This window comes from Podarcis melisellensis (assembly GCF_964234715.1).
Source record: "Podarcis melisellensis genome assembly, chromosome: 13".
Classification (NCBI taxonomy): Eukaryota; Metazoa; Chordata; class Lepidosauria; order Squamata; family Lacertidae; genus Podarcis; species Podarcis melisellensis.
This window is the reverse complement of record NC_138545.1, coordinates 7,292,747-7,305,845: the sequence shown is the minus strand read 5'-3', so window position 1 is coordinate 7,305,845 and position 13,099 is coordinate 7,292,747. Positions and strand designations below refer to the sequence as shown.

The following is a 13,099-nucleotide window of genomic DNA, read 5'->3' as shown; positions in this document are numbered from 1 at the left end:
GAAACTCACAGAACGTCCCAGGGCCAGTGGCGCAATGGATAACGCGTCTGACTACGGATCAGAAGATTCTAGGTTCGACTCCTGGCTGGCTCGGAAAGGGCGTAATTTTGCCCCACCACCCAAAGACACCAGTTTAGAATTAGAAAATTTTAACTAGGTAATATTACTGTATTACCATTTAGGCATTGACGTTATTTTACATCTAGCCTCCACCTCATACTGCAGGGGGAATCCGCATAAAATAAGCCTGCCCAAACGTGGCAGAAAGCTTTGCTTAATAAATAAATAAATAAATATTTTCATGTGAACCTATTAGATTTGAGCAATATTTAAATGCAGCAGGAAGAGTCCTAATTTTTCGCATTGAACAGTTGAATATTTCCGTCCAACAGCATATTTGCATTTTAAATTCCCAAGCTATGAATATTTGCTTGCAGACTTAAGAAACCCTTTAGCTACTGCTGGGAACAAGATAGAAAGCTGGTTTTCTTTTATGCAGTTAAATATGGGCTGCTGGCAGAACGCCCTTATTTGTTTTTCCTAAATAATGCAGTAGCAGAGCACATCATCACTGAAAAGGCATCCCTTCTTCTCGCCTTTGAGGTATTTTTTTAATGCATCAAAGTTAGCCTCTTTTAAAAGCAGTAACGCTTTAAAAAATAATCAAAAACAAAAAGCAACAAATAACAACCATTACAAAGTTAATTAATGGAAGTTGTCTATGATATACTGAAAAATACTGCAGGTGTCTTATTTTTAAATCCCTTTTTACCAACAGCAGTCTATTTTTAATTTCTGCGTTTTTTAATTTCTGCGTTTCACTGTATAGCTGTTTAGTAACACAAAATATATCGGGAAAACTGACTATCCACAGGTCTGGAAGCAGATAGATAGATAGATATTCATGTATTGTATTCATAATTCAGTTGAACATTATATTAAACGTGCCTTTGAAGCCAGGTGGCTCCCAAAGCAGCTGAAAATTACAGTCCAAACAGCAGCAGAACAATGTATTTTGGGGACAGTATCTGGAGATGTTTAAGGCTCTCTTTCGGTCCCTGGCAGCTAATACCATTTTTCCTGGTTCTTTCTCCAGCAGGAGGCGCTGCAGATGGAACTTGGAAGCTGGTCAAGATGCCAAGCCACAAAAGCCACCCTCCACTTATCTGCACATTTCACCAAGTAAGAAAACACGGGGACAAACGATTGCAGGGTTTATTTTTTGCTTTTGGATAAAGAGCAAGCCAGGAAAAGCCACAAGGGCAACCACAACAACTGCCGGTGCGATTCATTTGCTCTAATTAACAATGGGTTTGCAGACTTCACCAACACGATGCGCAAATCTGGTCATTATGGAGGAGGCAAGTGCAAGTTTTTCTTCTGGGAAATGCTAATGTTTTAGTGAATTCGAAATGGATACCGCAAGAAACCCAGCAGTCTGTTCACAGGGCAGGGGAGAAAAGCAGGACCCAGGTGTCTATCCTTCTAATGGGTAATTAGAGGGAAAGCAACGAAGACATAATCCCCGTGACGGGGTGAGCTCCCGTTGCTCGGTCCCTGCTCCTGCCCACCTAGCAGTTCGAACGCACATCCAAGTGCAAGTAGATAAATAGGTACCACTCCGGCAGGAAGGGAAACGGCATTTCCGTGCACCAGAAGCGGCTCAGTCATGCTGGCCACATGACCCGGAAGCTGTACACCGGCTCCCTCGGCCAATAAAGCGAGATGAGCGCCGCAACCCCAGAGTCGGTCACAACTGGACCTAATGGTCAGGGGTCCCTTTACCTTTTAACAAAGACGTGTGAAGCCAGCCAGCCTTTCCTCTGTACTTTATTGTACAAAACAGTCGTTACACACTAAACAGAGCAATATTCAACCAGTCTATGCCCAAACAGGGCCTCAGTTTTTGCTGAATTCTCTCAGGGCCCAGCGCCTGTTCTCAATGATGGCTTGCAGCCGGGCATATTCCTTCACCAGTTCTTCGAATTCTGGGCCCAGTGTCTCATAGTTGGAGACGATCTTGCGAGAAGTGGCCAGGTCTTGCTCCTCTTGGCTTAGTGCCGCCTGCAGTTTGTCCCTAGAAAAAACGAAGAATGAAAGACTGGCGTGTTGAACGAGCTTTTGCAAAATCTATGCCAGAGACACACTTTTCCTTTTTTTTTTTAACATAATTTTTATTAACAGGCCAATCAAATCATATTGTTTCAAATCACATTAATTCCAAATTATACAGCCAGATTTTTTAAATTTTGTTGGGGGTACCCATACATCAAGCTCCAAACGAGGGTCCAAACATCACTTCTATTACTGCTTTAATTAAACAGTTCTATCCAGTTCTATCCAGATAGTCTCTTTATTACTTTCTTCATCTTCTTGTTGTTGTCATATATTCCTTTCTTTGCGATCTCTGATAATCTTCACAAGCAGGTTAGAAGCAAACATCGTCTGTGTGGGTTTTACACACTCCACAAGTCATATCTCATAGAGACACACTTTTCCAGCCTCCTAGCAGCTACCCAAAACCCAGCTTCTTTCCACAATCCGTTCCTGTCCATCCGGAAAAAAGTCCAACTGGAGTCGTGTTACTGAGAAGGTACTTCCTATCTCCGTAGGTAGCTGAAAGGAGCCTCTTCAGCGTTATCTCCTTGTGCCCTCCAAGCCTCAAGAACAAATATCATTCCTTAGATTTCTGGTATGGCATATCGGTTAGAGCAGGGGTTGCCAACCCAGCGCCCGTGGACACCAGGGTACCCGCAAAGACTACCTTCTCAGCCTAGCCTGCCTCACAGGGTTGTTGTGAAGATAAAATGGGGAGGTACACCGCCTTAAACTCCTGGAGAAAAGGAGGGATAGAAACATAATGGTACTCAGGCTGTGAGTACCATTGCTTCTGGCAAAGCCAAAAATGGCACCACACACAAAGAGAAGTGAAATGCATTGGCAGGCCTGGGGAACCACACGGTGTACAAAAAAACCCCAACTAGAATGAAGACTAAGAATGCTCAGAGTGCTGGCTGACCTTGAGAGGTAGCGTGTGGAGGAAGAAAGAGAATGAACAGAAAGCCAACCAGGAGGAAGAATGGACTGGATCAGATGGAATCCTGAACAGCAACATTTTTGTTGCTGGTCCCAGTTCTCCAATTCTCTATGTAGGGCTGGACAGAGACCACAAACAAGCAAGTTTCCTGCACTGCCAGGGGTTGGACTAGATGACCCCTGAGGTCCCCGAATCTACAATTCCATGATTCAATAAGAGCTTGGCATTACCCTCTAGTGCAGATGCGAAGTCAGCAAAAGCTCTGCAGCACAACTCGTCGTGACTTAGGGTACCTCAGAGATTTAAAATAAAATAAAATAAAAGGAGATGCCTGCCAACAAAACACCATTTGCTGGTAATCACCTTCCAGCTGCTATCTGTATTCACACCCGCCACAGCAGTGGGACCCACGGGAGTCTCTGTGTTTAGCTTTACGGACATAAATAAAGACTGGCCGCCTCAACACACACACACACACACACACACACTTACCTCATCATGCGATGCACATCCACTTTCTCAGGCGTGTAGGTTTCCAAAAGGATGCTCAGCTCCTCGAGCCTGTGGCAGACAGAATTATTTGGAGGAGCAGGATTGACAGACTAGTGTCCACTTCCTATAACACCTCCCATGTACAGCTTCAGCTCTGCCCCTCACTCACAGATGACCGCAACACTCCTAACCGCTGAGCTGTATCCGACTTCCTACTCGCAAAAGGCCTGCTCAAATTAACAAATCCGAGTCAGTCACGTCCCTTTGTTTCAAAGGGTCTGCTGCGAGTACGTCCAACGTTATGTGCAAACCAAAGTTGCAAAGCGTCTTCCTGGATTCTAATTCTCTCTTGGGAACTACAGAAAACCTCTCATTATGTCCTTTAGGGACATAATGACTTGCTACCCTATGACAGACACCCCAGGTTGGATACAAGGCGGATCACCAAACCATATTCATCAGACAGATCTGATCTGGGTGAGCATAGGAAGTTGCCTTACACAGAGTCGGACCATCGGTCAATCAGGCTCCATATTGTCTGCACTGACCGGCAGTGGCGTTCCAGGATTTTCAGACAGGGTTCTCCCCGCACCCTACCAGAGATGCCACCAGGGATTGGAGTCAGCATAGCTTACTTGTGCTGAGGAATAAACCTTATCAACAGAAGGGTGTCAGGCATTGGCTGTAGATAAGCAGGACAAAGCGAAAAGATTCACTTACCATTTAAAGAGTCTTTAATGATCACAGCAAAAGAACAAAGCAGCCATTCTCAGAGCGAAGGTGCTCCCAATTAAGGTTTTCACCCACTTTCCCCCTTGTCACTTCTGTGCCTTGCAACCACTGTGCTTTTTGTGTAGCCACCTTATCTGCTCTACGTGACCTTGGACTGATAGGCTGGACACTTTCCAGGGAGAGAGAGTCTGTTAGCTCAGACTCTCTCTTTGCTGTTCACCCCCCAGCTCGTCCCAACTTTTGTCTTCTGAACTATGCCCCTCAGCAAACCACTGTTCCAAATCTATACTGCTCCATTGCTCCTGGGCAGCTTCAGGATCCTGGTCAGGAGCAGGGGGAAGCTCCCACCATTCCTCAGCAGAGCAGTACTCCTCAGTCTGGTCTCTGACACGGGGTGAGGTCTAAACCATCTTTCGCTTCATCCCCAGCCTTGCAAGCAATCTCTGACATGACACGAACAGACACAGGTAAGGCCTCACCGTATCTTGAAGAACATGGCATTGCACTTGGTCTCCAGGTACTGGGTGCTGAAATAGTCGAGTTCAGACTGAGCATTAAGGCGGAGCTCACGGGCCAAGCGTTTCAGGATGGCCAAGCAGCGTAATAAGACCTGCGGCACATGGGAGAGTGAAATTAGTGCTTAATCGATTAATCAGTTGCTTGATACGTTAAGACTTTCTCAGCAACTTACAAAGCTTTAAAAACATAGGGCTGTGTTGGACTAAACCTGATCAGAACATTGAAATTAATGGACCTAACTTCAGTCATGACGTATAGAGGCAGAAGCAAGATCTGAATGAAAATGTCCAGCTTGTTTTCATCAGCCAAAAATGAACTGTCTCTGTTTCTGTTTAATAGACAAGGTGTAAATGTGCATATTTAGGCAATGATAAAGCGCAATGTTATCTGGCAGAGGCATTGATTCATTTTAAAGATTTGCTGTAGGGCTGGCAACACATTTATTTCCAGGTTATTTAATATTTACCTGGTTACTAATTATTCAAGAGAAACAGGGTATTTTGCACTTTAAAAAGCAGTCAGTTGTCTCCAACATTTTTGGAATGCTCAGAAAAAAAGATTGGACTCATTGAAACATTCTGATATTTTTTTTTAACAAGGTGCTCCACTTACACAACAAGACTTTGCTTTCCTCTCCTCTCCCCATGTCCCCCAAAATTTGCCCCAGGGGGTCCTTCAGGAGCAAATCTTGAGAGGGGGTGAGAACAAGTGAGAGGTGGGAGAAATTTCATTGCAAAATATTGTTTTTAACTATGTTATCAATTTTATTCTCTCCGTTACACACACACACACACACACACACACAATGTGTTTTAAACTGTGCAAGCTGAGTGAATATATACCCCTTTCTTCCTTATTTGCACATTTTTCTTGGCAAAATGTGCACAGAGACTTCTGGCACGCCTAAAGCCCACACTGGCAGACTTCCCTCCTCCAGCTGTTACCTGGGGATAGGCAGCTTTCTGCTGCTCCAGCAACCCCACCAGTTCCTGGTGCCGAGCCTGGCTTTCTCGCAGGTGCCGCTTCTCTGCAGCCAAGCACTCTGCCAAGGTCCCCAGCATCGCTGCTCGTGCAACTTCTCCAGCGCCATCTGAGAAGAGGAGAGGTCAGGTCAACAGGCAGCCCTGACCCACACGGCACCCTTAAATCCCCCAGAATTGTCATGGGCGTTCCCACTCCCCCACACACACACCTGCAGGGGGCTCCTCCCTATTTGTATTTCAAGTATTTGTACCCTGCTCTTCAGCCAAAAAAAAAAGGCTCTCGGAGCAGTTCACACACAATCCATTAAGACTAAACGGTCCCCGCTGCCCACAGGCCTACAAACTCGAAAACACGACGCACGAGGGAGAGGGGACAGGGAGGGAAGAGGGGAAAAGCAAACTCAGGCAGCGCTTCGTCTGATAATGACCAGCTGGCGCAGAAACAGCTCAAGGGCAGAAGGCGCCCACTGGAGCCGGGGTCTCGGCCAAGCTGCTGGAACAAGAGAACCTCTCCTGCTAAGGCAGCCTGGGAGGAAGAAGAGCATCTCACCACTCTCGGGGAGGTAGTAACCGAGTACGGCAAGGCATTTGGACTTAAGGCGTTTCTCCAATTCCGCGGGGAGGTGTTTTCGCATTTGCTCCAGCTCCTGTGGCAAAGCGCAGAAAAGAGAGGACTATAAATGTGAACGAACTTAACTGTCGCCGGGGATTTTTTTAGAGTGCTTTCGGGTGCTTTTCAGCCACGTCGACTGAAGTAACAGGGAGAGAGGAGATAAAAGCCCCTAAAGGAGCATCCCCTCATGCAGTGACCATACTACTACTACTGATAGTAATAATTTATTATTTATACCCCTCCCATCTGGCTGGGTTTCCTCAGCCACTCTGGCCGGCTCCCAATAGAATATTAAAAAAGCGATAAAATGTCAAACATTAAAAACTTCCCTAAACAGGGCTGCCTTCAGATGTCTTCTAAAGGTCAGATAGTTGTTTATTTCTTTGACATCTGGTGGGAGGGTGTTCCACAGGGCGGGCGCCACCACCAAGAAGGCCCTCTACCTGGTTCCCTGTAACCTACTCGCAGTGAGGGAACCGCCAGAAGGCCCTGGGAGCTGGATCTCAGTGTCCGGGCTGAACAATGGGGGTGGAGACACTCCTTCAGGTATACTGGGCCGAGGCCATTTAGTGCTTTAAAGATCAGCAACAACACTTTGAATTGTGCTCGGAAAAATACTGAGGGCCAGTGTAGTTCTTTCAGGACCAGTGTTATATGATCTCGGCAGCCACTCCCAGTCACCAGTCTAGCTGCCACATTCTGGATTAATTGTACTTTCCGGGTCACCTTCAAAGGCAGCCCCACATAGAGCGTATTGCGGTAGTCCAAGCGGGAGATAACTAGAGCATGCACCACTCCAGACTACTAGGCCTTTCTTTCTTGAAATATAGCTTCGCTCACACCTAGTTTGGTGATTAAAAACATGGATTGTGGGGGTGGGAGGGAATACCACCTGGAAGCACTTTTAATTTCACAAAGACACTAAGAACTCCCTTAGAGAGCTAAGATTCCCAGGGTTATTGAGAGGAAACGTGGGAAGTTAAGCCATGGGGTTTTTTCTGGTAAAGACACACCTTTTGGGGAGGTGGGGGTTTCACGTTGGCCCTGCCTGTGTCCTGGGGCAGGATCTCTCATATATCAGCCCCTGCCCTACAGATGAATCTTCACCAGGCACCCCCAAACTCGGCCCTCCAGATGTTTTGAGACTACAATCAGGGCCATCTTTAGCATATGCGGCGCCGGGATGCAAAGATCCCCCCAGCGTCCCCAAATGTTCATTTTGCTGCTGCCGTCGCCTCCTCCCAAGTAGTAATAAATGCTACTTTCACAGAGGGAAGACGGGGGGTGTAGGGTCAGGGAGGGAGGGAGGCTTGGGAGGCAAGCTGCGCGCCCACTAGCCATATGGTTGGCGAGGCGCAGCTGGCGGGCATACAGGGGAGGCCGCCGGCAAAGCCGCGCAGCTCCCCCACTCGCTGGGGCGCCCCCGAGAGGCCGGCACCCTGGCGCAATGAACCACTAAGCCCTATGGGAAAGATGGCTCTGACTACAATTCCCATCATCCCTGTCCACTGGTCCTGTTAGCTAGGGATGATGGGAGTCCCAAAACATCTGGAGGGCTGAGTTTAGGGATGTCTGATCTTCATGCCCATTAAGGCTATCTTGAACAAGAGGGAAAGGCCAGTCGGGGAACAACACACCCTCTTTTTGCAGGACATTATAAGTTTCGTAACACGATCTAAAAAGGAAGGATTGGGCCTCTATGCTTGGGCCTCTCAACAGCTCTACTTGTGGGGAATTCTCCTGCTTACGCCCATCTTACTTGGTTAGGGGGAAGAAGCTCCTGTAGATCAGAGGCCTCCAAACCCAAGAGAGACGGTTGTGTGTCTTGCAGAGAAGGGCCGAGATCAAGCATCCGTTTCAGTTCAGCTACCGAAAGCTGTTGCTCCAGGACCTCAAGGAACTGAGGGACAGGAATGAAAGAGGTTGGGGGGGGCAAGCAAATCCCCCCCTACACACAAAGCCTCTCATCAGCCTCGCCAGACCTTCCACACACCCAAGGCTTTTCTCTGAAGCTTGCATAACACCATCACATTTCAGTGGTTCAAGGCTTGATGTTCCCGTTTATCACCCCATGTTTCTTTCCCCGACAAGAAGCAGCCAGGAGTTGACCTGCTCCTCTAAACGGCCAGAATCTACCCAGACAAAGCTTCATCACTTCATTATAAGAACTGTAGGTTTAAGCTCGTGGGCTTGAGCTTGCTTCTCCTTTCCTCTCTCTCCCATCCCATTTTCCTCATATGTCACAGGTTTCTTAAGATAGTAGACAGGCAAGATCATCTTAGTACTCATTTCTGTAAGCTACCAGAGTCTTTCTTGCTAAAGGGCACGGTGTAAATGCCTTAAACAAACAAACCGAGATCACGCTGTCTGCTTTTGAGCCTTGTTAGAGCGCTCCACGAACCCACTTCAAAAGCCGACTATAAGCACAACACCATTTTTCTTCAGTAATGCTTATTGCCAAACGCTTTAGCCAGCCTTTCTCAAAGCTCTCTGCCTACTTCTAGATTCCTACCGACAGCCCTGACTCACCCGCCAATTCCCTCCCCCCCCCCCGTTTCCCTTCAAGCGTTACTTTTTGGTCCCGTGGAGACAGGCCAGTTCCCAGTTCCCTTAGCGCCTCCTGCAGAAGCCGATGGACCACTTCCCATTTCAACCAGTTTCCTCGGCACCGCTGCAATTCCTTTCTTGCCTACGAAAGAGGAAATGTGTGGCCGTGGGGATGGGGGGAGAGAGACAGCAGTGAGGATACCTCCTTAATAATAAAATAAACACACTCTTACAGTCATCCACTGCTGTACAAATCCTCCATTAGGCAATGGCGGAGGGAGAGAGGACCAATGCAGCTCAGAGGAAAGCCAAATCATGCAACCTGAATTCTATATAGGGCAGGGCAAACAGGTCTCATGGGGGTTGGCTTCTGAGCCTTGCCATAATGGCTAGTAACCATCAGTAGCTGTTTCTTCCCTGAATTTGCCTAAACCTCTTTCATAGCCGTCCAAGTTGATAGCCATCACTGCCTCCCCGTGGGAGCGAGTGCTATAGTTTTAACTATTCACTGCATGAAGAAATACTTCTTTATTTATCTGCCCTGAGGCGACCAAAACTGTGCACAGGATTTCAAATACCGCTTAACCATAGATTTGTACGAGGGCATTTTTTGCGTAACAGCACAGCTGAGAATCGGCATGTCAAATCCCTGCCGCTTGGAGGACTCAAACGTCTGTCGCCATCAACTCTAGAATCTTACCACGCCAGAGCCAGAAGGGACTCCCTCCCTCCTAAAAATGAGAGGTCGGGTTTGGAGTCTGACGGCTTTTCTTGTCCAACACCGTGGTCATGAAGCACAGACTAGCCTGGGTGAGAGAACCTGCTCTTACCTCCTCCATTTGTTGTGCCAAGTGTACACTGAGCCCGCTGGAGTCCATATGGCTGGTCAGGCCCAAAAGGAGGTTAGCCAAGCCAGGGTATGCAGCCAGGTCCTCATCAGTGAGTGAGCAAGGGGGCAGGCAGCTCCCACAACCTGGGGGGACGGGAAACAGCAAGAGAGAGTAAAGCTCTGTGCCAGGAGGAGAACCTTTGTCCCTCCAGATGTTGTTGAACTACAACTCCCATCAGTTCTGGAAAGCATAGCCAATGGGATAGTAGGCGCTGTAGTTCAGCAGCATCTGGAGGGTCAAAGGTTCCCCACATTTGCTTAACGCCTCAGTCTCCCCTCAAATAACCCCAATGAAGTTACCTGGCTGCCGCAGCAACTGAACACCAACGCTCCCTAAGGTAGATGCCATTGGCCCTTTACCAGGAAAAATCAGCTAGAAAAGAAAAAGGTGAGATGAGAGCTGTTAGCAAGCAGAAAGATAGACAGGTCCCTCGGGGGAAATATATACTCGCTGCCATACAGAAACAGCCCCTACTGTCTTGTGTGGCAACTAGCAAACCTGGAAGCACAGCTGGTCTCTGGCATATCAGTGCTGGCTGAAGAAGAAATCTATATACCTCTGCCAGCCAGATAAGCATATGTAAAAGGTGTCAGCGGAAGGGAGGGTTATGAGTTTGTCTCAGGCCAACTTTAGGAGATGCCTGTTGGAAGTGTGCCCCAACTTATGTATAAGCACTGCTATGGAGGCATCTACTGCACAGGAATACATAAACTCCTCCCCTCCATCACCCCCAATTTAAGTTGCAGATAGGTAGCCGTGTTGGTCTGCCACAGTCAAAACAAAACAAAAATTAGGTGCTACGGGAAGGAATTTTTTTTCTTTCCCCAATTTAAGGAAAGTCATGCTAATCCCTAAAAAAGATGCATACATATGCCAAACTCCAACCTGACACTCTAAACTGAGGAAGACCATTTTTGTTCTTTCCTTACGGAATCAGATAGTTGTCAAGTTAGAAGGGACCTCAAGGCTCATCTAGTCCAACCCCTGCTTAAAAACCTCCAAGGAAGGAGAGTCCACAACCTCCCGAGGGAGACAGTCCCACTGTCAAAACAGCTCTTACTATCAGAAAGTTATTCCTGATGTCGAGTCCTAATCTCCTTTCTTGTAACTTGAACCAAGTTGGTTTGGGTCCTAACCTCCGGAGCAAGAGAAAACAAGCAAGCTCCAGCCTCCAGGTGTCCCCCATCTTATATTTGTGCAGCTGGTTCTACCTGTCATTTGTCCCTGTTGAAATTCATTCTGTGAGTTTGGGCCCGGCTCTCCAATCTGTTAGGGTCACCTTGAATCCCAATTCTCTCTTCAGTTACCCCTCCCAGTTTGGTGTTATCTGAAAATGAGTATACTAGGTCATGCTAACCTAAGAAGCATCCTTGAACATCCTCATCGCAGAGATTGTGCGATCCTGAGGTAGGTCTACTTTAAGGCACCCCGGTTCATTGGTCCTCCTCTTGCCAATCCCACGGTAAGCATGAGGAGGGCGTCCTTTCCATTTGCTCTCCCTCAAGGTGTAGGGCAAGTTGAGGGAGACATATGCTGCTGCAGCCAATCACACTGACCCAAAACCAGACTCCTCATCCCATTGCAACGGGGCACGCACCAAGCTAAACAGCCCATCCTTTGCACAGACCCACCACTGCCATCCCATGCCACTCCCAGCCCTGTGTTTGAGGCAACTGGTCTTCAACTGGCAGGCCAAGGAGGCCACAACAGCAGCACAAAGATATGGCAGAAGAAAGAAATGGGTCCTCCCAATGCGTATAAATAGGATTTTAGGCGCTTCTTTCCAGGAAGGTCATTGCTTTCTGTGGGAAAAGCTCCAGGGCCTTAAAAATCTGCGAGGCAGGCAGAAATTCAACTGGTGCAGTTTGCCTTTAAAACAAAGAGGGAACGCTTCACTGGTTGAATATCTGCCTGCCTGCTTACCTGCCTGGTGTAAAACAGTCAAAAAGCATATGCACCTTCCCATATATGGGGGGTTTTTTTATCCACAAACACCCCGCCTACTCACCCCAAAAGCCCATTTTCTTTGCGAAAAGTAAAAATTAGCATGAGTTAAACATCGAGGCACACCAAGATGCCCCTCCCCCCAATTCCGCGCTCGTTTCTTTTTTAGGAAAAAAGTGGGGGTTCCGCCAGTGACGTCACCAGAAGCGTTCCCCTTTCCCCACCTTTTCTTTCTGCCCCAGGGCTCGATCTGCACGCGCCCAAAACACGGCTTCCAACCGTCTACCCCGCGCGCCCGGCAAAGCTAAAGTTCGAAGAGGAGGCGGAGCCACCTACTTGGGGCGCGCCTTAGAAACCGGCAGCCAATGAGGAGCGGCGACAAGAAAAGGAAGGCGGGAGGTTGGTGGCAGAAAGGGCGGGACCTCGGCCGCTTATTTACATCCCGATTGGTCTGTGTCTGCAAACCGCCTTCGTTGGGATCTTTTAATATTCATTCTGAATCTTAAGGAGGCCTTCTCCCGCTGGGGCCGATGGGAGTTGTAGTCGTAAACATCTGGAGGGGCTCAGGCTGGCGATGAGTTTTGTTTTAGTCTATTCTATTGTATATAACATTCTGTAGATTGTGGTTGTAGATTTTTTTGTTATAATCTTTTTTTTGTAAACCGCTTTGAGTTCTTTTCTACAATCTAGCAGCGTATAAATTTTATATAATAAATAAAAATTCCCAGCCAATGCTTTTAATCTGGTTTTTAAATTGTATTTTAATCAACTTGTTTTTGTTATTGGTTGTTAGCCACTCTGAGCCCGGTCTTGGCTGGGGAGGGCGGGGTATAAATAAAATTATTAATTATTATTATTATTATTATGCACAACTCCCAATGTTCTTTCTCTGCGTCCCAAGCATCACAGATGCACCTCAGGTCTTATTGGGGAGTGACACACCGACAACAGAACAAAGGGCTCCCTCTTTAATAGTTTACTTGCAAGCGGGAATTTTGTCAGGGCATCTGGTCATGTCACAGCACTGCAGAAGTGAAGAAAGCTACACTCAAAAGATTTCTCTCTCCTAGTATTATCATTATTATTCATTTTATTAGTCATTTTTTAGGTCACACCAACTCAAAGCCAGTTACAATATTTTAAGCAAAAGTCAAATACCAACCTTTTCTAAATAAATAAACCATATTAAAACATCCCCATATTAAAAAGGCCACAGATAGTTAAAAGGCAAAGGCCTGATTAAAAAGGAATGTTTTTGCCTAAAGATATGCAACAATGGCACCAGGCAAGCCTCCTTGGGGAGAGCATTCCTACAACTACTGTATTAAAGGTACAGGAGTCC

At 47.1% G+C, this 13,099-nt stretch overlaps 1 protein-coding gene across 4 annotated transcripts; it reads right to left on the bottom strand.

Moving 5' to 3' along the window:
• Positions 1–1,814: 1,814 nt before the first annotated feature.
• Positions 1,815–12,095, bottom strand: HAUS4 (HAUS augmin like complex subunit 4). Of its 4 annotated transcripts, XM_081886577.1 has the most exons (11): positions 11,982–12,095; positions 11,025–11,140; positions 10,113–10,185; positions 9,754–9,896; positions 8,949–9,065; positions 8,136–8,276; positions 6,314–6,410; positions 5,725–5,870; positions 4,741–4,871; positions 3,530–3,598; positions 1,815–2,077 (listed from the first exon to the last, which is right to left on the bottom strand). In XM_081886577.1, the coding sequence occupies exons 3-11, from the start codon at positions 10,159–10,161 to the stop codon at positions 1,900–1,902; spliced, it is 1,071 nt and encodes a 356-aa protein (XP_081742703.1). In that variant the 5' UTR covers positions 10,162–10,185; positions 11,025–11,140; positions 11,982–12,095; the 3' UTR covers positions 1,815–1,899. The 4 variants fall into 4 exon arrangements, with proteins under 4 accessions (XP_081742703.1, XP_081742704.1, XP_081742702.1 ...); XM_081886578.1 differs by lacking the exon at positions 11,025–11,140 and having other exon boundaries at positions 11,982–12,063; XM_081886576.1 differs by lacking the exon at positions 11,025–11,140 and having other exon boundaries at positions 11,822–12,062.
• Between the last annotated feature and the right edge of the window lie 1,004 nt (positions 12,096–13,099).

Excerpts from the sequence above, each read along its gene's own strand:
- HAUS4 (XM_081886575.1), bottom strand. The coding sequence starts at position 10,999 with ATGGGGGACACCTGGAGGCTGGAGCTTGCTTGTTTTCTCTTGCTCCGG. Across the intron at positions 6,411-8,135 it reads AGCTTCTTCCCCCTAACCAA|GAGCTGGAGCAAATGCGAAA; the intron begins GTAAGATGGGCG and ends GCTTTGCCACAG. Across the intron at positions 4,872-5,724 it reads AGAAAGCTGCCTATCCCCAG|GTCTTATTACGCTGCTTGGC; the intron begins GTAACAGCTGGA and ends CATGTGCCGCAG.